General features: G+C 44.5%; 1 protein-coding gene and 1 long non-coding RNA gene across 2 annotated transcripts in view; both read left to right on the top strand.

The window, feature by feature from the left end:
• Nucleotides 1-14,002, top strand: part of ZZEF1 (zinc finger ZZ-type and EF-hand domain containing 1) — a 53,883-nt gene extending 39,881 nt beyond the window's left edge. The window contains exons 45-55 of the mRNA XM_026050131.1: nt 912-1,100; nt 1,463-1,563; nt 2,081-2,216; nt 3,256-3,615; nt 5,529-5,672; nt 6,696-6,864; nt 8,735-8,833; nt 9,474-9,639; nt 10,839-10,989; nt 11,480-11,551; nt 12,074-14,002. Coding sequence (XP_025905916.1) covers nt 912-1,100; nt 1,463-1,563; nt 2,081-2,216; nt 3,256-3,615; nt 5,529-5,672; nt 6,696-6,864; nt 8,735-8,833; nt 9,474-9,639; nt 10,839-10,989; nt 11,480-11,551; nt 12,074-12,148 — 1,662 coding nt within the window. The 3' untranslated portion in view covers nt 12,149-14,002. The remainder of the gene's footprint in view (nt 1-911; nt 1,101-1,462; nt 1,564-2,080; nt 2,217-3,255; nt 3,616-5,528; nt 5,673-6,695; nt 6,865-8,734; nt 8,834-9,473; nt 9,640-10,838; nt 10,990-11,479; nt 11,552-12,073) is intronic.
• Nucleotides 14,003-20,090: 6,088 nt separating this feature from the next.
• LOC112956745 lies at nt 20,091-24,313 on the top strand. The gene is made up of 2 exons (XR_003251094.1): nt 20,091-20,141; nt 23,953-24,313. It is a non-coding gene; the product is annotated as an uncharacterized LOC112956745 (long non-coding RNA).
• Nucleotides 24,314-26,049: the final 1,736 nt, after the last annotated feature.

The following is a 26,049-nucleotide window of genomic DNA, read 5'->3' as shown; positions in this document are numbered from 1 at the left end:
CTTTCCCTGGCACAAAAGGTTAGAGCATTGAGTTTTTATTTTGTGAAGAGTCTCAAAAATATTTCCCATTAGTCTTTATAAAAGGGTTCATTTTCAGTCTATCGTAATTATGTAAATAATAGTCCATTAAGGCAGGAGTTGATTTTTATTTGTTCTGCTTGTATTTGAAAGGAGTCTACAAGGTAAGGCGTTAATTGCCTACTCAGTTTTGTTTATGAATTTTATTTAGAATGCTCTAGAAAATGCTGTTCTTGAATTTTAAAAAACATACTAATTGATCTCAAAAATATTAGTTGTACTTTGTAGTTACTAGCACATACAAGTTGTTATTGCAGCGTAGTATGGGGAGTCCAATGAACTTTTGGGTACATCCTCTCTGAATGCTTTTTGATTACTGGAAGATAAAATGGGGTTCAATTGTTGTGTTTTATGATAGGCAAGAGTTGTGATGTTAATCTGTACTTAGGACTGTAGCAAAGGTGAGAGAAAAGGGGGGAAAATGGAATGCCTCTTAAAAGGAGTGCTGGAAATGACTGTACTGGAAATATTGCAAGATCAGATCTGGACCATGGTATCTTGCTATCTTCTGCATTAACACCAAAGAACTAGTCCTGACCCAGGAGCGTGTCCCAGCTCACTCCCCTTTGTGCAGCATCATATCAAATTGATGTTTTGCCTCGAACACTAAAATGTCTCACCATGAATGTCTGTATTAATCCTCAGCATAGAGGGTTGCAAATTGGAGGACCAAGAAGTATGCAACGTTATTGTTCTCAGTGTTGTTGTCCAGACTGAATCCAAGGGTGTATTTTCAAAGGAAATAAGTGCAAATGTTCCTCTAAAATGCTGATCATTGATACACTAATCTCTACACCTACGATAACATTTGCTACTTTTTTCTTTCTGTCTAGATTTTGTCAATAATGCTCTATTCCTCAAAGAAGGAGATCAGTTCCCTGGCTGAGCGTGAGGATACTGAGCTGGAAGAAAGGGAACAAGAGCAAGATGTGGAGCAACCCACTGTTGGTTCCACTGATGTAGAGCAGAACAAACTTGACCCTCTGGAAGGTTTGGATGAAGCCACCAAAATATGCTTCTTGGTACTTAAACTTATTTTTCCCTCCTTGGAATTTTAAATATACTGGTAAACTTAGTAGTTGCGTAAAATGTTTGGGAGTTTATAAGGATACTTTTCTTCTAAACTTACAGAATATGAGGCTGCAGTTTCAGTGTATTGTTATTTAAAGGAAATGAACTTCATACCAGGATGACAGTAATGAGCACTGCAAAATGATTATTAAGCTTTTTGCTAAATTACATTTTATTCTTACTAACCAGACACCATGAAATTCATTAACTCCATGCTCATATGATAAACAGAGGAAATAATAACCTACTTTAAAGAAACTTGCTCTCCTCTTTCAATGACTTTTATGACTTTTCTTTTTTTCCTTCTGCTCAGATGACACATGATGCACTTAATGCACCTCTCCATATTCTTCGAGCCATGTATGAGCTGCAAATGAAAAGAACAGATTCTTTTTTCCTGGAAGTTCAAAAGAGGTAGGTGAAAGGCTGAGTCCAACACAAAGGCGAAGTTAGGTCCAGGTGGTAACTTTAAATCTAATAGGTGTCAAATAGAAGTTATTCCAAAGATGACTTGTTTTGCACATGAGAGAAAGCAAGGAAGTGAAGTGTTGCTGAGTTTTAGCTGTAGTTATGGAAACAAGTCACCATCTTTTGAAATAGGTTGCATGTTCTTTTGAATATAGTAACTCACAAACGTCAGTCTACTCTGTTCCTAAACATCCTGGTGATGAATGAACATCTTACCTGTGACTCGTGAAAATCAAAGCGTATCTTGGAGCCACTATGTTCTTAGAGGGATTGAGCAATCTTATAATGTGTAAAACTGATTTGTTAAATATGAAGAATGACAAAAATAGGTAGTGTTTAATGAATCTTTCTAAAACAAATTTTGCATTGAAGCTTTTCCACCTTTAATTTATCTTAATTTCAAAACACATTTTTATGGTGGGAATATCTTTTTTTTTCTTTTTTTTTCTTTTTTCTGTTAAAGGTTTGATGGAGATGTAATTACAACAGATGAGAGGATCCGAACATTGGCTCAGAAATGGCAGCCCAGCAAGCGTTTGAGGTTGGAGGAGCAGAGTTCAAAAGCAGTAGATACAGATATGATCATCTTGCCATGTTTGGTGCGTAGAGAAGTAATTTTGAAATAATGAATTTAGTCATGAGATTAATTTCACTTTTGTTTAGTATCTTCAAATCTGAGGCTTTTGAACATCTGAAATAATTTGTAGCTTATGTCAAAATGAAAGAACCATTGCAAAAAGAAGCAAGTAGCCTTCCTTGTAACTTCTTCCTTAATGAAATAGCAGAACTTAATGCTTAGATCAGGACAGCGAAGTGTGATTACATGCTATAATTTCCTCTATTTATACAAAAGCAATTCTATCTAATTATGGTAAATCTATGCACTAAGTTTTGCTGTTACACCGTTCTGCAGTTACATTACAATAATTTCAGAAAAACAAGGAAGCTATGAATTTGTCTTGCAAAGTAGAAATGGTAGTTAGAGTGAAAGAAGAGAAACTGAAGTTGAGGTTTTGCAATCAATGTTACAGCTGCACAGCTTTTTGCCTTTACTTTGAGTGTTTATTCCTAGCCATGGGGTGTCAGCAGATCAGTTGTTTCATTTGTACAGAAAGCTGGACCAAGGGCTTCCTGATGTAATTAAATGTAATTATGGAACAAAAATTCACACATTGCAACAGCTCCCATGGAGATTGTTGAGTTTGGGAATACTCCAAACTTGACTGGATCAGGTCTGGAGGAACCTAATGTTTTTGAACTCTGAGTGGGGATTTGGGCCAAATAATCTCCCAAGGTCCATCCCAGACTACCTCATTTGGTGATTGTGTTTTAGGGTCACAAACAGCATGGCACTGTTTTTGTTTATATATGGGGAATCAGCAGACTTAACTATACATTGATACATTCAGTCTTCTCTGAGAAGTTCTGTCCTGTATGTGCAGGAAAGATCACAGCATGTGCTTTTTGATGCATCTGATTAACTGTCCACAAAGCACAAATTAACTTGTAAATCCAGCTTGCAATCTGATGGATTAGTCAGATGTCTAAACATGGGGAAGTTGTCGAAAGACTGTTCTCACACATGCATCTCTCTTTTTTTTACCTTTTTTTTCTTTTTTTTCCTTTTTTTTCCTCTAGTCAAAGCCTGTGCTCTGTGACAAAGCAACAGAAGAAACCAATCCAGTTGCTCAGAAACTAATAACCAACACAGAGAGTGATCTGCAGCTTAGTTACGCCAAGCAGCGTCGCACTAAGAGTTCGATACTCTTGCACAAGGAGCTGGATTCCAGAAGTAAAAAGGCTGTCAGGGACTACCTGTATCGTGTGAATGAAGCAACGGCTGTGCTATATGCCAGGCATGTGCTGGCATCGTTGTTAGCTGAGTGGCCAGATGATGTGGCAATAAATGAGGAAATCCTCGATCTCAGCGGCCCAGCCCATATGACATACATACTCGACATGCTTATGCAGCTAGAGGAAAAGCAATTATGGGAAAAAGTAAGTGAATTGCACTCACATGTGAACAAATCCTGTGCCTGTCTGCCACGAGCCTCTGGCTTACAAAAATACTTGCAGTTCTTTTTTAAGCTCGGTTGAAGTTACAAAATTTAAATTAGTTTGGAAAAAGCAGTTAGAATTTGTCAGTGTCTTAGTATGCTGGTTTTGTTAACCAAAAATGAAAAAAATGAAGGAAAAAAAAAAGTTCCTTAGAAACAACTAAGAATTATGAAAGCTTTATGCTTTGGCAGGGGAGGATAGAACTTGCAGAGAACCTGATACAACAGGCAGTGATTTTGAAAGCTGCTTTTTGTTAGATCTCAGCGTGTACATTGTAAATACCTGCCACTCGATTGATGAGATCTGAGCTGACCATTACAATGGTGGAAGTGAACTGGAATTATAAGAGACTGTTATATGAAAATGTCAGCTCTATGGTTCATGACCGTCAAAGCAAATCAGGTGCTGGGAGTCTTCAAGGAAGGAATTAAAAATAAAACAGAAAGCAGAAGTATGCTATGGTATAAACCCATAGTGTGCGTTCATCTGGAGTGCAGCCTGAGTCCCTCATGTTATAAAAAAGATACAGTGCAGCTGGAAGGGGTCTGCAGAAGAGTGACAGTGATTATTATGTCTGTGGAATAACTGCCATAGGAGGAACCGACCGGTTTTCGTGATCGTGAATCTTTGCCCCAACTGGGAGGGAGGGAATAATAAGGAAGTCTGACACTCCTCTGTAGTTTTAAGACCATGAACAGCAAGGACAAGGCAAAGAGCACCATTATTTGATGGCCCTCCCTGTAAGAAAACAAGGGAATGTCAAATTAAGGTAGTAACTGGTAGGTCCAAACAAACCCAAACCATCTGTTTCTTGACACACTGCGTCATGAGAATTGTTGCCGCAGGGTGTTTATATAGGTTCAAAAAATCGCAGGATGAACTGCTGAAACAAAAATCTGTTAAGACATATTAAATACAACAGTGTATTAACCCTTTGGCTTAGGTGATTTTGCAAGTGTCTAGAGGCAAAAAGAGCATTTGGGGAACTGTGCTGCTGCTTTGCCTTTTTTAATGCTGTTTTCCCCCAAGAAATCCCCTTCTGGCTGATATAGAGGTAGAGTATTGAGCGGGATGGAGTCTGTGGTTTGAACTAGTATGGCTGGTCTTATGGTTTGGAGAAGGTGTTAGAAAATTGCAGGTGAAATGATGCAATAGGTTGCTATAACTACCTGTAACAGGCCTTGAGCAACATGAGTCTAGATTAAGGGCTTTTGTGACCTCCTGCAAAATAAGGAAAAGGCTTTTGTCTGCCAACAGAGCTAATATTGTTCTGAAATTCTTATTTAGTGTGTTCTAGTAGACTGAATGGCATTTGCTTGTATTTATGCAGATTTATGATGACACTTGTAATGAGCCCTTTTAAATGCTGCAGCCACTTAACTGATAGGTGATCACTCCTTTTTATATATGAACTTGTGCAATTTGATGGCTAAAAACACGTTAGATGTTCTCTCCACGTCAAAACCCATAGACACAGAAGGTTAAGATTTAATATGCTAGCAAAGTTCTTCTGATTAAAATTATATTCATTGTTTACAGCTTCAATTTCCTGTGAATTACTTTATGGATTAGCCTTTAGTCTAGCATTTGTGGGAAGAGATGTAGCTAATAACGCTCACGTTTATTTTTTTAATCACTTAAAGACTGAAAGGTTTAAGCAGAGGACTGAATAAAATCCTCTAGGAGATAACACTTGCAAAGGGCATTTGTCAATTTGTCTTGTTGCTTCATAGCAACTTGATTTCTGTCTTCTGAAATGATTTGTGTCTGGAAGTGGCTCTTAACCATCAACATATAAGTCTGCAAATGCTGTTTTGGCAAAAGATTATTTTTGTGATGTGTCTTCTGCCCAGATTCTGCAGAAAGTGCTGCATGGATGCAGTGAGAGCATGCTAGGAACCATGGCGCTGACAGCTTGCCAGTTTATGGAGGAACCTGGAATGGCCGTCCAGATGCGTGAATCCAAACATCCTTATAACAACAACACTAATTTTGAGGTGAGTTATGCATGTATCAGTGCAGTGGAAAATAGAGGAAGAAAGTAGTGAAAACTATTTAAAAAGTCTCACAGTTATTCCTGTCTAATCTCTGGGACTTTGGTGTTTGAAGCACCTGTCAAATATCCTATTCTGTCTTGCTTTTGAGAAGGGTGTTGCCAGATGACTGAGGGCTTGTTCTGTGGAGAGAGACTCAGAAGGGCACCTCTGTGCACTCCTGATTCAATCGTGTGAGAAGTTGGCATCTTAGAGGGTTTATTATGCACATGATTAAAACTGACCATAAACCTAAATAGTTTTGGGGTCTCAATGAGCAAAAATGCCCACTCTTTCCTCCAGGAATGTTTTTCAATTGGCCTCTTACTTTCTCACAGTGTTAGAGGAAAGCTAGGAGCAAAGCAAATCCTTTTTATGTATTTCTCATTTGAAACTCACTTCTCCCAAAACAAACTTTTTTTTTCCCCTAATATTGGTTGAAAGCATTTTTCTAAGTATGCACATGCAAATCAACTGTGGAAAATGCTGCTTCAGGGTGTAAATTCAGGATATTCTGGAATGGTGTCATCCCTCCCATGCTAGGCAGAGACTAGGGACCTCATAATGGACTCAAGATTGGGACAAAAAAGAATGGCTGTACGTCTGAGGGTCTCCAGATTTTACAGTGTTTTGGGCATTTTTTAACTTTTCTCCATCTTTGACTCTTCTACATTTTTATTTTGATGTGCTTGTCTTGATACGCTTTAAGGTCTGTCCTTCAGATTAATATTAGGAATTGTTACAGTTTCCCAAAAAAGTAAAGTACTGTTAATAATTTTTTTTTTTTTTTTTTGCACTTTATCTCTAATACATGCTGTAGGCCATACTTTGACTTCATTAAATCAGGTTACAATAAGCCTAGTGAGCTTTTTCTGCATGGAAACGCAGTAATACTTGTTATACCTCACTTATTTGTAGGGTAAAAGTTAAGTAGCTTCTGGTTAATACAGTATAACAGCATACACACATCTACTGTTTACTTCTCAGGATAAAGTGCACATTCCTGGTGCTATCTACCTCTCAATCAAGTTTGACTCTCAGTGTAACACGGAGGAAGGCTGTGATGAGTTACTCATGTCCAGCAGCAGTGACTTCCAGCAGGATCGGCACAGCTTCAGCGGGTCTCCACAGAAATGGACCGATTTTGAGCTTCCAGGTGCATATATGATGTTTCACAGCAATTCCCTGTATATTTGTACTTCATCTGGGACTCTCGAGAGAAGCTGTTGAAAGATGTTTAATGGTTATGTTTGAGATGTGCGGAAAAACTCCTTTTTTTGTCCTAATTTGTTTGCTTTGACAGACTGCTCTGCTGTTTGTGCCTCAAAGTGGGCTTATCTGCTCTTCTGGTACTTGACATATCTCATATTGCTTTACTTCTGACCTTTTCTTCCCCACCTCAGTCAAAGCAGCCACTTAGCTACTGGAAAAAAATTTTTGATCTTGATTTTCTTCCAACACAGTTTTAGCTCTGCAGGATATTCGCTTTCATTGTTTGTGTCTTGTATGACTTTCCACAGGAAGCACATTTGTTTAAAAAGATAGGCTTATATCTTGTCTCTGTTCTTCACCAGTGCTCAAAGCAAATAAAGAGGAGGGTGCCAGTGCTTTGCCTCCCGCTGTTGCCACTGAGCACAGCTGAAAAAATCAGTGTTAGCCCACTGGCAACTCTACACTGTGGTCTCTAAGCACATTTTTGATAACGCAGTGTCAAATGCCAGTGATTTGAAGGACTTTATGGAGAAAGCGCGTCAGCTCTCATGTGTCTCATGCAAAGTTGTTTTAACCCACAGCACTTTATGATATTGCAAGAAAAACTTTGACTTTGCCCACTGGCAATGGCCATAAATAGCCTTGGGAATGTCCTTAAGCAAAGCAGCTTGGGTTAGAAGGTTCTAGTTAGAAATCAAACTGGTTTATAGATTTTTTTTTTCTTTTTTAAGAAGATCTTGTTTTCTTCCAGTTCCTCCCAAATAATTGCAGAGTTTTACCAAAAAAAACTAAGCCCTTGGGTTCTGCACAAGAACTGCAGTTCAACCAAAGCTCAGGACTGAGCTCTTTGATTTCACTGATGCAGACCTTAGCTAAAACTGGGCATTTGGAGCCTTTTGAGCTCTTCATTTGGCTGCAGCCCTTTTCCCAGACCATCCTTACTGCTGCCGAAGAGGGCAAGCTGTGGTTTCAGTTTTTGCATTGGGCAGACTTGTAGTTTTCCTTATCATGAGCAAACGTGCTCAGAAATTTCCTGCCACTTGAAACTTTGAAAATTCTGCTTGATGTTGAAAGCCAGCATGCTTTTTCCCAGTGTAATGGGTTTTTTCCTGGAACAGAAGGAAATCCTAAATATTTATGGTTCTAATACTACACAGCACAATAGGTAGGGTTTTTTTTGTCTTGAGCATTACAGCTAATTACCATGACTTCAGTTACAAGAATTTCTTGAGCTTTCCACTGCCTCATTGTAAAATGGTCAAAACCTTTGATAGTTCTTCTAGCTTTGAGTGACTACATTAAATAACTTTGTTCCCTAGAGCAGAAATCTCTAAATTAACTTTCCAACATCTAAGAACAGTGCTACTCAACTCTAGCAAAGTTTAACTTTCTAATGGACTATAAATTTTGCTGCCTATGTAGAGATTTTATGCTCATAATTTATAATTGATCCATAATACAACTGCAAAATTGAAGTTGAATGGCAAACAGTATAGAGATTTTTTTTTAACTCTCCCTTATTTTATATAATTGACTCAAAACATAAGAGGCATTGTTCTCTACAAAATAATTTATATAGTGGAAGACATTCTGCATTTTGCATCAGCTCCCTGTTTGTCATAATGTTCTGTGTATTTTGTAATTGCCTAAAATATAAAGCGAAGCCTCTCCTGAATGAGGAAATGTAGCTGTAATTTATTTTAATAACAGGCATTTAATTTTAATTCTATTTCTGTCAGAGGGGAAAAAAGGGGAAAAAAAGGAGAGGAGAAAAAAAAAAAAGGTATTAACTTGGACTTTTTTCCTGTACACAGGTGACACACTCTATTACCGATTTACTTCTGATATGAGTAACACTGAATGGGGTTATAAGTTTACAGTGACGGCAGGTCATCTCGGAAGGTTTCAGACTGGTAAGCACAGTTTATAATGTAGCTGAAAGGGCTTTTTGAGGTTATTTTGCTGGAGTTTTGACAGACTTCTGAATGTCACTTTTAATTTTTGCCTGAGAATATACTTTCCTTGATATTCTGGAAAGAGGTGATTCATCTTCTTTAAACTGGGTTTTGACTGATGTGTTGTCTGCTATGACTTTATTCTAATACCAAACCTTTGCAGAGGTTTGGAAATAACTATTATAGTAAGGTTATTTGCATTCAAAGACTCATTATATGATAATAATTATACATCTGATTTAGCAAACACTCTGAGATTGTGATAATTGGAAATGGAACTAATTTTCAATGTGGTTATTTAAATGTGGTTTAAAGGTGGTTATTCACTAAAATAACCTCTTTCTAGAGACAGCATGAATTGATTTATTAATTTATTTAGACTTTACGTAGTTCTAATGAAAGTGAGGCTGGTGCATGTTTTGCAACCAGTGAAAACCTACTGCATATCACTTAATAACAACAGCCTGCTTTTGGTTCTCCTTATTTGGATAAATTATAAAGAAAAGCATTTGGGCAATGCTTAATATATAAAGTAAGTCTATGGGTGTATGAGCCCAACGGTTCCCTACAAAAGTAACAGCTGCCAATTCATTTCCAGGGTTTGAAATTCTCAAGCAGATGCTGTCTGAGGAAAGGGTAGTTCCTCACCTCCCACTGGCCAAAATTTGGGAATGGCAGGTGGGGGTAGCCTGCCGCCAGACCGGGCACCAGCGTTTGAAGGCCATCCACTTGCTCTTGAAGATAGTGCAATGCAGCACCCAGAGGTAAATGCACTGTTCTGTGTTGTACCCTCAAAGGCAAAGGGCAAGGATAGAGACTAATTTAATAATGATACGCTGAAAGCAGATTTAAAGTAGGTAGCCTTAATTTGTCTTTCTGATTTTATTCATAGTCTCTTGATGGTAGGAATTTCACAGAACCAGAGAAGGGTTAAGGTTGGAAGGGACCTCTAGAGATTATATATTCCAACCCCCCTGCTCTGGCAGGGACACCTAGAGCATGTGGCACAGGGTCTCATCCAGGCAGGTTTTGAAGATCTCTGGAGAAGGAAAGTCCACAACCTCTCTAGGCAACCTGTTCCAGTGAGAATTTGTTAAAAAGTGGTTTTTTTTAAAAAAAAAAAAAAAAATCTCTTCTTTTAAAAAGATTCTACCAACTCAATTATTATAAAGAAAAAAAATCCCAAAACAGGTGTATGTCAGACAGGTTTTAAATTGCTTTTTCTTTAACCGTGGATTTATATATCAATATGTGGTATTTTTAACTTGCCATTATTTCATCATCATAAAACATTTGCTTTATCCTGTGGACAACAAATTTAATTCTTAAAAGATGAAGTCTCCATTGTGCCTACAATATTTCATATTATTCTTGTATTTATTTTGTAGCAGGTTCTGAAATCAAGTTCCTCTTTTTGATGGTGCTTGCTTAGCTCTGTTTGTCATCCTCTCTGCATGATAAGTGATGTTTGGATTAGCTTGCTTTTCCTCAGGACTAGAAAGGAGGCAGACTTCAAATTTTTTGCAAAGCTATATATCAGTTTTTGTCTGTCTATCATATTCAGTGATGTCAGGCACCCTATATTATAGCTGAATACTGTAAAACTTTCAACCGGTGGAGCCAGAGCCTTTAGCCATCGATGTATGTAGTTATTTTAAACTCCTCAATTCAGCAGGCCATACAGTTTAGAAAAGTAGTTCAGACATGTTCATAGATGCAGGATTTTGTCCACAGTCCTAACATCTGTGAGCTTCGCTGATTAAGAATTCCATTAATTACATGCCACAACACTTGATTGAATTTAAATATTTAAAAGTTTATTTTGTTTCTTATTTCATGTACACATCTAAATATTAATAATATTATGTGTTTGCACTCAATTGTTTTGGCTTGCTGCTTAATCCCCCAAGCAGGTGTAAGAATGTGGTTACTCACTGTTTTCACTGAAATGACCCTTTTTCAGGGACTGTGACCTCACCTTGTTGAAGCCACTTTGGCAGCTTTTCACCCATATGGAAAACAACTTGTGTCATGATATAACCAAGCCTGGTATCCTCCTTCCTCTTCATCGTGCACTTGCAGAACTCTTCTTTGTTACGGAAAACAGAGTTACCGTAAGCAATTACTGCATTTGTATCCCCCCTTTCCCCAGCGCTGGGAATGTTCCATAGTTCAATGTCAGACTGCAATTTATCTTGGTCCAGTTAACAGCTTTCTCTTGCGGAGACCAGTAGCGGATTCTAATAGAGGGACATATGATTTCTATATCCCTCGTGGAGCTTTAAGAAATCATGACTCTTCCTCGTTTATCTAAGACAATAGGCCCTACAGCCACCCTTTATTCTGAAAGGAATGAGGATTAATAATTAACTGAAAGCTATTAACATGTTTCTCTTTGAACTGATTTTGAATGTTGCATCTGAAACAGTTTGTACTGAACTGACACCCACAGTCCCTAACTGTGCTGTGGTCTAGGAGTCTAGTTGTCATTCTGGTCCCTTTGGTTCTTATGGACTACAGTGATCAGCATTTTAGTGTTAACCCATAGGGTGGTACCTTTGGTAGAAACTCTGGTTTTCATTCAATACTTTCTGGCTGCTGCAGGAGCTTGGATCTCTACAGGAGTATTTGCTTGCCTTAAATACTGAAGATCATCTTCATCGCTGCACAGCACAGGTAATAACAAAAACGCACTATCCCAGAGCTGTGTGTTCTACAGTACTTTTCTGGCAGATAGAAATGACTGGTGACTTCTGATTGCCCAGTGGACTTTTACAAGAAAGATGTGAATAAGTTTAGGCTGTATGGTACCATGATGAAGCTTCTGAAATTTTTCTGTGACTGAATGACACACAGATGCTTTACTAGTGAGATGATGTGCCACAAACAGGCTGTTGGGAAATGATACTAACTCATTCTAATACAGTAGGTTTATGCGGGTGTATTTATTTTAACTCTTTTTACCTCTCAATCGCTGGAACGTGGTGTTGGGGTAGGGGGAAGTCTGCTCAGCAACTGAAAACCCAGTTGCCTTGCTGAAGCTGTCTGGATGTATCATAGTTACAGCCCCTGTCAGAAGATACCAGGTAGAACAGGCTGCTTATTTATCTGTTTCTGTTCATATTCATGTGGTGATTTTGTCACCAGGTTAGAGTGGGGAGAGACTTTGACATGACTTTTTCTCTTTCTGTCTTCTAGGCCCTGAAAAACATTGCTGCTATCAGCCTTGCCATTAACTATCCAAACAAATCAACAAGTTTCTGGAATGTTTAATACTGGCTTAGTCCGGAGTGCATGGGATAGAGTAGTTTGTCCATAGGAATCTTGGAACAAACATCTTTAACTCCGTTCAGGAAAAGTTCCTTCAGCTTCAGTGTATGAGCACTCTGCAGCCTTCCTTCCTTCCACCTTGATGTAGAATTTGTAAAAGTAAAAGCGCACTTCAAAGAAAAAGCACATCTTGAAGTAACTCACGCGTCGCCTACAGTTATGTATGCACATATTGTAGCATGTTAGAGTAAACAGAACAATATTTTTTTTTATTCAAAGGAAGTAAATGAAAGAAGGTATCTGAAGTATGAGAATGGAAGGCCCCATGTTGGTATCATCTGCTCCTAAGGAAATTTGATTGATGGAACATGAGAGCTTTGAAAGTTTGCTGAACTTGGGGTGATGCCATCAGCAGAATCCATATGTCATTGGAAGTGAAACAGGCAAGCCAGAGTCTGGTAGGCTGATGCAGAAATGGTCCATACTTGAATCCTGTCATTTTTCCTTTTGCTTTGAAGGCATGGAGAAGCCATGGAAAAGAACTTAAACTAATTATTACTAAACTACAGCTTGTAAAATAAATTCTGGGTGATTCACAGTTAAAAGTTTACAGTTTACATTAACCTCATACAAGAGGTTAATGTTTCTCCCATTCTTTGATTTGATTGCCTGCTTTTACCTTAATCGATCTTCAGTGTATTATTCTCAGTAGTACATTATTCTCTGCAGAAAGGGCAGTGGCTAGCTTCTGTTCACAAAGCAGTGGTGATATGAAGAACTGAGAAACTTAGATGTTTCTCAAAGATCACACCTCCACAAGAAATTATTCGTGATTTTTTCAATTCTTTGGTACCGGTGGGAATGTTGGAAACCCTGACTGCCAGCAGTTAGGGTGCAGGTTAATGATTAATCCAGTCTATCTTATAGAGCAATAACTGCATTATTCTCAATGAACATGGAATGAATTGCAGACCTTCTATGTTGAAATAAATTGGCTTTCTTCCTGCCCAACTATGCTGTTTATTCCCTTTCCAAAGAGCAAAAAGGAACATAGAAGGATTTGGCGGGGAGATTGGGGGTGTTTTGTATACTCTTACACAGTATGTACAACTGGTCTTGTCATGTATAAATTCAGATACTTCTGTGCTTCATTATTTTCTTTCTCCTTTCCATTGCCTCTACATAAGAATGAAAAGATGTAACCAAAACCTAGTGGAGTCTTGATAACTGAATGCAAATGATGTAAAGGCAGTGGCTGTGTTGGAAGGGAATATATTTATTGGCCTTTCTTGTCCCAGAGGCGAGTGGTGCCTAAATAACCTTGTGCAAGTAGGAGAGCTTCTTGCAGGGATGACCTCTAGAGTGATCCATCATCTGGGGCTGGAAATATTCTAAGGGCAACGTGATCTCCCTGTGAGAGAGGGAAGCAGGCAGCAGGCATTAGTGCAGCTTGCATTGCCTTGCTCTGGATGCTCCTTAGTGCTGTAGTCTATGAAGCTGTGACTTTTCTGTTCTTCAGATGCAAAGTGATGCTTCTTCTTCAGGGGATGCAGTTAAATTAGAATATGATTTAAAAAACTTAAAATTGAAGACCAGGCAGATCTATGCTGAAAGCCATTGCCTTCAGAGTAACCCTCTTAGCAAATGAGAATGCCAGAATTCAGGGAAAATGTATTTTATCTAGGACTAAAAGAGATTTATCTAGGGAGGCAGAGAAACACTGCTCTGCAAACCCTCTTCCAGTACACTGCAAGTGAAGGTTAGAGCTTTCCTCCTTTCTGGAATAAGATCATGATGGGGAAGGAATTGTCAGAGTTGTGGCACGTCTTTTAACCCACGGATCACTTTGTTCCCAGCTCTGAGCAATGTATTTGGGTTGGCAGTGTCGCTGCGCGGGTGGCTGAGCTCCCAGCTCCTCGGCGCGTCCACCAGCTGCTGAAACGGGAGCTGCAGCACCAAAGCGAGACGCCCTTAGGTCCACGTAGGGAGCTGGATGCATGGGACAGGTGAATGCCTGGAGATTGCACTTCCCAAGCGTTTTTTGTTCTTTTTTTTTTTTTCACATCAGGGATGAAAACTGTAAATAAACTGTTCACAGAACTTACAGTGGCTCTGTCGTACTCACATTTTGCTTTTCTGTTGGGACTGTCCCTTTGCTTAAATTGCTTCTTCATATGAAGAAATGTGAGGCTGCAAGGATGACAAAGTGGCCAGTGGTCCTTACCGGGCATAGCCCCTACCAACTGTACCAGCGTGGCAGACCCTGTGCCGCAGTCGTCCTGCCCTCAAGGGGCTCTTTAGGGACCTTTTCCACTACAGATTATTCCTACCCACTAGATGGAACTGAAGGACTGTGACCTGAGCTGACACTGCATTTGTTGCTGCCTTACAACTCAGTCAATCAGTGGGGGCTTTTAACAGATCAGAAATGCTGATTTGGTGGTTTTTTTTCTGATTAGTTTAAAGAAAAGGAGAGAGAATAGTAATAATGAATATTCACAATTAATCAGATTTTGACTATCCTGCAGCAGTTCCAAGTGGATGCAGATGATACTGTTGAATAGTATAAAACTGGAAAACAGGTATGCTGAAAAAAAAAAATGTGCCTAATATAAAAATAGTTGTTTCCTGCCTGAATCACCTATGATGTGTTTAAGACAAACCATATTGTTCCTAATGATACATTTGACATGCTTTCATTAAACACTTAAAAGAAAAAAAAAAGTTTTATAATTTCTTTTCTTACGGGTTTACTACTTTGCAATTTTTATCAGTTGTTTAAAATATATCAAACCTTTCGATTTATTCCAGTTCAGTTCAACATGTAAAAAGAAAGCTAAAGATGTGGGTAAAATATGCAAATGAAGAGAAATATATTGTAAAAATTCTATAAAAAGAAAAAACTACAACAAAGTGTCTGTTCTTTTCTTTTTTTTCCTCTCCTCACTGAACGTTAAAAGCTCAAGTTTGCAGTGAGCTTTAAGAGTTCTCTTACAAACCTTCATTTGTTCATGACTGCAACTAAAGCTGCTTGTTCTCGTGTGGTTTATATCTGATGTTGTGTCACCGTGTGCAGGATGCCACTGGAGGGTTCTTCTAAAGCCTTGGCTTGCTCTTCAGGGCCTAATTTGCTCATTTACGATTAAAAGAACTCACTTTTAAGATGCTGGATCCTTTTAAAGAGTGACATTGGCCGCAGGAGTGCAGTGTCCAGCTTGTCTAGGGTAAGCACAGCAGAGTACCTGGATCTTTTGGATGTGACATTTCCAATGGGTGTCATGATTTTTTGTACAATTCTTTGAAAATTGTGGGGTATGGTCCATCTTTCCACGCCTCTTAAAAACCTGAAGTGACTGTCCACTAATCTGCAGCAGTCTCCTGGTATAAAATCACACGTTGGATTAAAATGAGGCCCAGTAATCCAATTCTGCATTTTCTTACCCCTTCCTAATGATGAACCCATGAAAAACTGAGTTGTGCTGCCTACTGAGGAAGCTGGTGGGAGGCCAGGACCGAACAGGAACTGTGCTTAGCTTGGTAGTTAGAAACAGAAATTTGACCTGCCTCTGATTTTAAAGCATAGAAGCAATTTCTAATTCAAGCAAATTGGAGAAATCCATTGTGAATAAGGAAGGAATTAAGTAAGAGGCGAAGGAAATGAGATGAATGCTCATTCTTTCCATGGCAGTCAGGTCAATTTAATCAGCTCTATTTTGCAGTAATATTTTCTTATTTTTACCTAAGGAAGCCCAGCTAATAAAAAGCTGCTACTGAATTCAAACCCAGGCTGCAGTATTGCAGCAGCACTCCTCTAAGTGGGTATGCAAGCTAAGGAGGAACAAAACAAAACCAAAACCTCATTCCTTCCAACCAGAAACGCCAACATGCACTTGCAGTGAACAGATGGAAATCGCAGAGTTTTATAATTGACCTCAGCACTTACAGCTGAGTGTGTTTTGGATTTAGGCAACAGATTAAAAGAAGTAGAAAATGGGCAGCCTACAATAAGGCCTGGTTGCACAGGTCGCCAGGATGTGGGATTCCCCAGGAAGCGCTGGGAGAGCCCTCGGCATCGGAAGGCCCTTTCTTGTCATCGCTGGTACCTGACCAGCCGTGTCCTGCAGCTCTTCCTGGCAGAGACAGCAGGAATTCTGCCTCCTTTGGCCTAGACGCAAGAGTCTGGGAGTGCAGCTTTCAAACAGTTGTGTTAATTTAAGCGACTCTTTCTCTGGGTTCAGGGACTGTCTCGGAGACAGAGTAGTTGGCAGTTTTTTGGGGGGTGGTTCTCTTGTTAATGCTTTTCTTGACAACTTTAATGTATTTTTGAATCTGCTTTCTTGCTTCCATTCCCTGTTTTACTATCTGACCACACAGAAATGTTTCGGTCAACATTGGTGACCCCTGTGATGGGAGGGCTTCAAAATACATATGAACAGAAACATTTACCAGGGCCTCAGCGCTGACTGGGTTTAGTTTAGACTAAATTAAACATGTAATTAGGGTGTAATCTTAAGCATGAATAGTTAAGTGCATGCTTAAGTGTTTAAAAACAGACTTTAAACTGGTGTTGTTGCCTTGGAGCCTAAACAGAGCACACTGTTGCTATTAAGTACATAAATGGCATGCCTTGCTCCTGCATCCAGCAAAACCTGCAAAAGAGAGAAAAAAAAAAAAAAAGATAAATTTTTGAGTCAGGAGAAGTGTTGAGTCAGGGGACCTTTAGTCTCATCCGCCTGCTTAAGCATAAGTCATGTCTGCCTTTCTTACCCTTCTCCTTTACATAAGCCACCCACTGCAAATTTGTTAATCAAGAATGTCAAGGGCTTTACAGAAATCCCCCCCACTGTGGTCTTTATGTCCCTCTAAGTAGCCGGCTAAGCTTTTTCTCCTGCACGCTCACACTATTCTATTGTTTTTTAATATATTTTTGCCCCTTCATGATGTGAGTGTTAATGCTGAAACAGAAAAGAAGGGGCTTTCGTGCTGCGCGGTGTCTCCTCGGACTGGAGGCACTGCTGGGTTTCCATGTTGGCCTTTGCTACAGCTCAGCTCCTCTGTGCGTCCTCACGCTGCTCTGCAGGTCTGCCCCTTTCCCCATTCGTTCCCCAGCCTCTAACTATGCTAGGTTTGGTCTTCGGCACTTGATTTTTGCTGGAGATGTCTCAGCTTCCTCCAAAACGATGCATTTTTGGCCCCTTTTCTTCTTGTGCCCCTGAGGCTCCTTCGTACCCTCTGGGCAAGGATGGGGGACAAGAAGGGTCCTGGTGGGTGACAGTGGCCACCCTTTGGGGTGGGTTGGCCCTGCGGCGCCTGTGCCCGGCGCTTCCCAGCCCCTTTCCTCCAGCATCCTCCTCCAGGCAGCGGGAACAGGGTGTCCTGTCGGGGCAGCTGCCAGTACCTCTTCTCCAATGGCAGTGAAGGCACCATACGGCCCGGCACGACTGGCCGCCCACGCAGCTGCTGCCGGTGGCCACAAGCTGCCAGCCCCACGGAACCAGCTTTTCCGTGTGGACAGGGGGAAAAGCGAGGAGCTCCCGGGAAGCCTCCACCTTGTCTCTTCCCCTTGCCCTCAGACAGCACCGCCACCTTGGCTCTTCCCCTGGCCCTCAGACAGCACCACCATTTTGTCTCTTGCCCTCGCAGGGCTTTTTCTGCCTCCAGCACTGCAGGAGAGCCACAACACCTCCATATTTCAGCACAGGCTGAGTGACAAGTTGTGAAGATGATGGGAAAAACGGGCTGGTGGAGGAAGGCCTGGGCAGGCCCGGGCACCCGCAGGCCGCCCTGTCGCCATGGCGCCCCGGCCGCCGCGCCTCAGTTTGCTTTTCCAGTTTGTTTTTCCTCAGGAGGTTCTGTCCCCAAAGTGGCTGCGCTGCTGCTGCTCGAGCACCGACAGCAACTCCCGGATAGTCCCATCCATCCGTCCGTCGCTGGCTGGGTTCACCCAGGGGTTTCTCCTCCCGGCTGCTCCAAAGGAGCAGGATCCCAGCAGGAAGCGCCGGCTGCTTCCCTCCAGAGGCCAGACAGTCCCACAGGCCTTGGGATTCCCAGATTTGGCTCCCCATTATCCAAAAATACATCAGCTGGCCACAAGCTCCTCAGCCCAAGCCTCCTCTCTATCCCGCACGGATATTGCTCCTATTTGTCATCCAGCTGCTTTGCAGCCGCTCCTGAATATTTAATGAGCCTGAAATTGTCTTTTTGATGACTGGGGTCTATTATGTGTATGAAGCATGTGTTGCCATTGCGGAAAAAAAAATAACTAAGAAAAACAATCCTTGAATGACTTCCAGGAAGCAAGAGTGGGGTTGGCACTCCGGCCATGCCGCTGGCCTCCTGCTCCTGTTAATGGTTTCCTAAATTAAAAAGGCCAAAGGGACCGTTGGGATGCGTCAAGCCCATCTGATGCTGGGGAACATCAACCACCAACTCTCCCTGGAGTAGGATGTGTCTTGGGAGAAAAACATTCAGGTTTGATGGTTAAGATTTCCAGCCATGGAAAATTCGCAACAGCCGCAGGGCGCCCGAGCCAAGAGTTAATTGGCGGAACTGCTTGGAAAAGCTTCCCCCGTGCGCTTTTCCATTGGAAAATCCAAACGCTTTCTAAAACTGTTGATTTCTCATAAAAACTAAAGAAAACATGCTGGCGGGGGGGAACGAGGCTGAGGGAAGATCTTGACAGTGTTGGAGCAGCCCTTTTCCCTCTCACAGAGCAAATATTTACATTTTTCATTTGAAAGTTACTCTTGCTTTGAAATAGTTTTTTTTTTTTTTTTTTAACATTGCACTGTGCTACCACACTTTGAAAAGCCACAAAGAAAACAGGGATTTTGAAGGAACACAGCATTTACAGCCAAAGTCGAATATCTTTTTCCCAGAGTTTTCCCTGGGAACGCTGACATTTCAGAGGCTTTTCCAAGTCAATGCCGTCTCCACTCCTCATTTGTCCAGTTATATCACAATATTGCTTAATAGTAATTCCTGAAGGGTTAATAAATGCTTTAATAACGGCTTCCTCGGCCGTCGGGGTCCATCAGGCAATCATGCTGCTTCTTCCTCGGCAGCGCGGCCATCTGCGGCGCTTCCTACTGCTGTGATGGAAAACACCCGGAACATATGCTGCTCTTGAGCGGGCTTGTGATTTACTGAATAATTTCCAAATCATCAATAAATGAAAGCTGCAGGTAGGACTCATAGATCATGGAAGAAGTGTCATTTAAAAAGAAAATAATTTCCTAACCTCACGCTTTGGTGTAGATGCATAAATCGAACAGGGCGCAGACAGGGAGAGCACGTTTTGCCCCTCTCCGGTTCATTTATGGCCTTTCAAGGTGTGTGAATAGCTGCAATTATTTTTCCTCTATTGGAGAGGACGGAGCTTGGCAGCGAGTGACGAATTCAAGTAATTAGTGCTGGAAACACAATGGCAGCAGCGGGGACCCGTCCGTCACTGCACCATCCATGACTTTGCCATGATTTTATGTGGATGGGAGGTGGTGACTGGGGAAATCTCCATTGCAGGCCTGGAGAAGGCTCTCAACTATACAGGTTAATGAGAAAAAAGCTTGTGCCGTGTTGGTGCCCACAACAATTTTCATGGTGGGAAAATCCAGGTGCCCGGTGAGGCAGCCAGCACAGTCTGGTCGGTGCCAAGCAACATGAAGTCACCAAGCACCCTCCCAACCCACATTGCTGGTGCTGAGAGCCCCAAGAAGGGCAGATGCTGCTCCAAGTAGTGCATTTAAGGTGGTGGGAGGCTCATCAGAACCTTCAACTACAGGCAGCTGTAGTTGATCTCTGGGTCAGGGATGTGATGCAGTGAAGCTGTGTGTGGGAGGGGTGGAGAGGGGTCAATTTTCCTTCAAAAGCAGCATCGCTGGCCCTGTCCCAGCCCCTGCTCTGGCTCCTTGTGAGCTGTCCATCCAGGAGAGCCGGGTCCCATTCAGCTCCATGTTCTGGAGGACCCTGGTGCTGTGTCTGCTCCGACCCCTGCACAGTAAGACCCTGGTGCTCCCGGGTTTGGGCACTGCCCGGAGCTGTGTGAGGAGCCCAGCACAGTTGCGCGTGGCGGCTGCTTCTCCTCTCCCTGCCGCATCCTTGCACTGGAGCACTTCCTTCCTCCTATCCCGCTTTCCTGTGATACTTCTCTCCTCCGGGTGTCTCCTGTCCCGGCAGCTGTTTCGTAGCACCAGCTATTTTGACTACTCGGTTAACTATTTATCCAGATGGAGCGGGGTTGTTTTGTGTGCTGGGTATGTTTTTTCCATATACAAATCCTTGGCCAAAGCGATGGGGACAAGACCCGGCCAGCCCTGTGCACTATCCCCAATGCAGCGTGTGCCCTCGCCGCTTCCCCTCTTTGCTTTCCTTATCTCAGATGGGGCACCTTGGCTTGGCTGCCCCTCGTCCCATGGCCCCTCGCACTGGCCCTGCCACCAGGAACTGCAAAGCCTGCTTTTTTTCCCCAGCACTTTGTTGTAATCAGATGCAAATGTCCCCGAGTGCTTTGCAAAGCAGACCAAGGTGGGTGCTAATTGCCAGGGTTGCTGTTTGCCGCCCTAGGGTGCCAGGATGGAGGATTCTCCCGCAGCCGGATATTGGCTGTTGCCTCTGTCGCCTCCGGGGCCACCGGCTCTGGCCGTGCAGCAGCATTTGCATTGAAAATGCCAATTTTGACATGCAAAAGGAGCGTGGGGCTGGCACGGGAGGTGGTTTAATGTCACCACCTAAATATTTCCCCGTGGTGTTGCCATGCACCGCGCGGGGAAGTGGCAACCCGCGAGTTTCCCTCTGTGCTGAGTGCGGCTTCGACACCTTGGGATTTGCTCGGCCAGGGCTGCGTGGGAAGATGCTGCCCAGCTCTCGGCCCAGAGCTTTTCTTTCTCCTTCTCTAACTTTACTTGGCTGTAGCCGCTCTGGCGGCAGGGGGAAGTTGGCAGCGCTGCCCAGCATTGTGCGAGGGCCGCGCCGGCCCTTCCGACCCGCCGCCCTTATCGGGCTCCACATGCAGGCCCGGGCGATCCCAAGGGATGGGCAGAGGCCACCAGGCTGCAGCGCCGCCTTCTCCTGGAATTCCTGCTCCTTGGTCTGCTGAAATGCTCACGGGAACACAAGGAAAACATCTGGGAAAGGGGCAGTTTTAGGAGATGCGTGTGCACCCATGGGAGCCTCCAGTCAGCATCCCTGCTGAGCAACCTCTGCTCTGCCCAGCGTGGATGCCTGGTGTTTTTGTCTGCAGAAGTGTTTGACCTGCTCTGCATCCCCGCGCCGGGTGCTGGGCTCTGCTTGCAGGGTGTCTGCGCCCTGAGGTGTCCGGGGCCTTGCACTCCCGGCAGGGTTTTTGCTAGCTGTCCTCTGGGAGCTTTTCTTTGGGAAGCTCTGCTAAGGGCAACTTGGGCCTTACGTGGGCTGCTCTGGAGCCCTTTTCTGGGTCACCCTTCCTGGGGACCCTGCTGAGAGTCTCAGTGATGCTCAAGGCAGCTGCAGGGGACTCTTTCATTGGACCAGTCCTAATTTTAGGAAGCAAAATACTAACAGTGCTCCAGGAAACTGCCTCTGCATCTTCTCTGTTTTGGGGAGGGATGAGGGGGCCTTTGGTTACCCCTGTGCCCCCTTGCTAATCCAAAGGCCCTGGGGGCCACGAGCCGCTCCGGGTGCCGGGCTTCCTCCGGGTGGCCTGGCCCGCAGCGATAAGCGTCGGGAACAGGAAGCCGGCCGGGTGGCTCCGGTGCTCCGGACGCGCTGCCCCACGGCACTCGCCGTGGGTCTCAGTCCACGCGTGAGGGTGGCCCCGGTCCCCCGGGCTGGGGACGGTCCCAGGGTGGCCGTGACACCGAACGAGGAGCCCGCGGTGCCGGGAGCAGCGGAGCTGCCTGGGGAGAGGGGGCGCAAAAGGGAGCCCTGCGCCCGCACGGAGCCATTCCCTGTGGGGATGTTCCCTGTTCCAAAATCCAGATTGGTTCCTGCCCTGGCCTTGCCCTCCTGCCACTACGTATCTGCCCCCTGCTTAACCCAAGGTTTTCAGGGAAGAGGCTCTGCGAACCTGCTGGCAGCGCGTTTAGGATTTGGCGAAACAATTTCTCTTATGCCGTGCGTAGGTAGTTCTGGATGTGTCTGGGAGCTATATATAGATAAATACATAGATATCTCACTCCAGCCAGTGTTTCCAATTTTTTTTTTCCAGACTACCTGCAAATCGCTGGCTGCAAATGCAGTCGCTGCCCCAGCACCTGACGGCCTGCTTTCTAAAGGGATGTTTTAAATGCATCTTAAAATGGAAAAATTGCTGTGGTTTGTTTAGAGGGAAGGTCACAAGCTGATCTTTGAACTTTGGAAAAAAATGCAGATTTATTTATTTATTTGTTTATTTTCCTGCTGTTCCTCATCCATCAGGTTCCATTCCCATCACAGTGGTTTCAGCTGGCCTGTCCATGCTGGGACGCGTGGCTGGACTGCGTGAAGCTGTTTTTTCTCGGGGGCTTCCCTGCCCCAGCGCAGAGGTTTTTGCTGGAGGTTTTATCGGGTTTTCGTATGTCTGGTGCATGCGAAAGAGAAAGAGGAAGGAAACCGCCATCAGCGGCCCCGATAAAAATAGCAGCGCTCGCGGGGCCGGGGATGCCGTGGTCGCTAAAGGTCATTCCGGAGCCCCGCAGCTGAAAACGCGCCACCGAATTTCCCTGCCTGGCTCGTTGCGGGTGGTTGGGAGGCAGCGAAGAGCCCAGGGCACCAAGGGACACTGGCTGCGACCAGAGCCCGCTGCGGGTTTCCCTGCCATTCCCACATGGGATCTCCCCAGCGGAGCGCCTTGTCTGCTGCGCTCCGGACTCCCCAACGTGCGAACGGCTGAGAAAGCAAACCGGAACAAATGCACCGGGAAAAACAGCCGTGACGGAGGCGCCTTTCCAGACATCCGTTTTCACCTTGCTGAAAACAGACGTTTTTTTCCATTTGGGGCTTTTGTAGGAGGGGAACATGGAGTGAAGGTTCAGCCCTGAACCACCTTGAGAGCCCAGGGCTGCTCCGCTCGCTCCGTGCAGTCTCTGAGGTGCCGTTCGCTTCGCGTGGCCTTTGCTTTTGCTGTTTCCTAAACTCCATCAAAAACCCTGGGAACAAAATGCCACAACGGGTTGTTTTTTTTTTTTTTTTAGGCTTTTTTTTTTCTATTTTTTTTTCTTTTCCAGGAGCATTTTGCATCAAGGAAAAGCTTTGGTGGCAGAGTCACGGCATTCCCACTTAGCTGGACATTAATGGCTTTTCCTCCCTTTGAAAGAAGTCGGAATCAGTTCAATTAAAAAAAAAAAAAAAAAAAAAAAAGCTATTTGCCCAGCATAGGCTCCCTGGGCTCCATGGGCACTGCCATGGGGTCAGGAAGGTGCCAGGCAATTGCCAGGCTCCGGAGGATCCATGGCTGGTTGCTTCGATTGCAGTTCCTATAGCAAGCCCGTGCTCTTGTTGCAGGATGGGGCCCTTTGGCTTTCAAACTAATGCAAAATGCATGTTAACATGCATGTTAATGTGTGTTAAATGCATGTTAATGTGCCCACAGGCTGCCTACCAAGGATGCTCCTGGTGGAGGTCCCCAATCACCGCGAGGGTTTCTGCTGCTTTTCTCTGGGTTTTCGGTGCTCTTTGGATCTGGCTGCTGGGAGCAGAATTCGGCCCAGAGCTGCCTGGAGTCCTGGCTGGGGGATTAAAAATAAACCCCTCCGCCTGGCTCTGAAAGGTCGGCTGATGTGTAACATTTAGAGGAGCTTCAAGCTGTTATTTCACTGAGAGATTTTCTTTCTCTCTTTCTTTCTCTTCCATAGGAAAAGCAAATATCAAAATTGCTGTGGAAAAAAAAAACCCAACGCATTCTGATTCTGGAGGGCATTTGTGGAACTGCATGTGGACCAGGGCAGACACCACGGGACAGCACGATGGATAGGGAGCGGGAACGGCCCAGCAACAGGGTTGAGGAAATTATTTAAGAAAATAACACCAACGTGTAACAACAACACCAGGGAAACAGGGAGTGCTGGGGGCAAAGTTAGGCTGTGGACGAGATTTGAAGGACATCAGCTTGAGCAAGGATGTGGACCCAGAATGTGTTGCCGCAGAAACAGGATGAAATGGAGTTGCCTGAAAATCCGCCGTGTTCTCTCCCATCCTTCAAGCCGTAACTGTTGCTGCCGGTCCTTAGAAGCCTGGTTAGTAGGAGTTATCCCCTGCTGCTCTCCCCATCCCATCTCCACATCTGCCACAAAGCTGCTGCTATTTGAGCCTTTCCAGCAAACAATTTTTTTCCCAGTCTTTTTTTTTTCCACATTTTTTTTCCCTACGTTTGGCAGAGTTTTTTTTCTGTAAAGTCTATTTTCAATTGCTTGTAACTATGCCAAACTTGAAGCGTTCGGGTGGCACGCTGTGGTCAGGGTGTGTGTCCTAGTGAGCCCCAGCCCGAGCTGGGGAGCTGTTCACAAGTAGTGGGGGGAAAACATGCATGTGTTTTTCTATAGTAAACCTCAACCTGACTGTGTTTCCATGGGTCACTCTGCTACCACATAGACTCAAAATTTGGGAAAAGCATCTCCTCTGATGCGAGGTATGCCCATGTGCTGGTCAATAGTCTAAAGCAGCTCCTGTGCAGTGGATGTGGGGGAGATGAGACAAATGCTTGGGAAGGAGATGGTCGGAGGTTCCTGAGCAACCAACTGCAGTGAGCTCAGGGTGTCAGGATGGCTAAAACTGGGGCACATGCTGGGAGGGTGGTGGTGGAAACGTGCCCACCTTCATCTCGCTCTGCATTCGAGCTCGTGGTCGCACACAGGGCGAGTTGGCCCCATGTCTGACCCACTCGGTCTCTGTAGCTGCAGAACATGGTGGAGAGGTAGGAGATGGCAGAGGAAGAAGGGAGCTTGTGCTCCTGCGCCCGTTTGCCTCTCAGCACATCCCTCGCCTTCCTGGCCGCGCGGTGATTCATATTCACAGTGAAAGTCCCATGGTCAGCGATGCGCCGCTGGCAGCAGCGGGGCCCGTGCGAAAACTGGAAGTACCTGAAAAGTAAGAAGTGTTTTTTCACATGGGGGGATGTCCAGCCCAGTCACGCAAAAGCTGCTCGAGTGAACAGTGGAATTTGGTGCCTAGCGTGAGAAAGGCTGTGGATGCTCGAAGCATCAGGTTGGTCTCGGCTATGCCCCTTCCACGGATTTGGGATTTCCCCAAATCGGTGCAACTCCTCCAGCTGTGGTTTTGCTGCTCGGCCAACCTTTTTACTGGCTCCAATTCATTTGCTGTCTGCAAGTGACACCACATCACTGGAGGACAACTGCATTCGCCTCTCCCTGTGTCATTTGATAATGAATGCAAAAAAAGAAAGGGGGAAAGTCAGGTCGCCCCACGACCTGCACTTGTGAGGGGAGGCAGGGAACAGCGACCGAGACGTCCCTGGCCGAGCTGGCCAAAGGGCCGGCTGAAGCCCTGGAAGCTGCAGGTTTGCCCTTTAGCAAGCGGCAGCGCTTGGCTTTCTCCGTAGGCTCTTCCCCGTTGCCCAAATGCCTCATGCACCACGCGTGTTTCGGGCAGCGCCACGGGGGCAGGCGGGTGGCTGTGCCCGCTGCCACCCCCTGCAGCCCCCGCGCTCACGGGCCGCGCTCGCTGCTGTGGCATCACCCCCCAGCCGGCGCCTCGGACTGTTCTCACGTCCGGCGAGAACCCGGGGCGCCGCTTTGGGGCGGGGGGAGGCCGTCCGTGCCCCCCGCGGCTTTGCCGTCGAGTTCGCCCCGCTCAAAGTCGTTAAAAAGCCGTTAAACCAAAGGGAGGGAGGCGGCACGTCGGGAGCGGGGCGCGGGGCGCGCCTTGGCCAATCAGCGCGGGGCAGAGGTGCGCGCGGGCGCGGCGGAGCCAATGGGCGCGCGGCAGGTGCCTCG

This window comes from Nothoprocta perdicaria, unplaced genomic scaffold (genome assembly GCF_003342845.1).
Source record: "Nothoprocta perdicaria isolate Ctin4 unplaced genomic scaffold, notPer1 scaffold_66, whole genome shotgun sequence".
Classification (NCBI taxonomy): domain Eukaryota; kingdom Metazoa; phylum Chordata; class Aves; order Tinamiformes; family Tinamidae; genus Nothoprocta; species Nothoprocta perdicaria.
The sequence above is the reverse complement of the archived record's forward strand: the minus strand, read 5'-3'. Positions and strand labels throughout refer to the sequence as shown.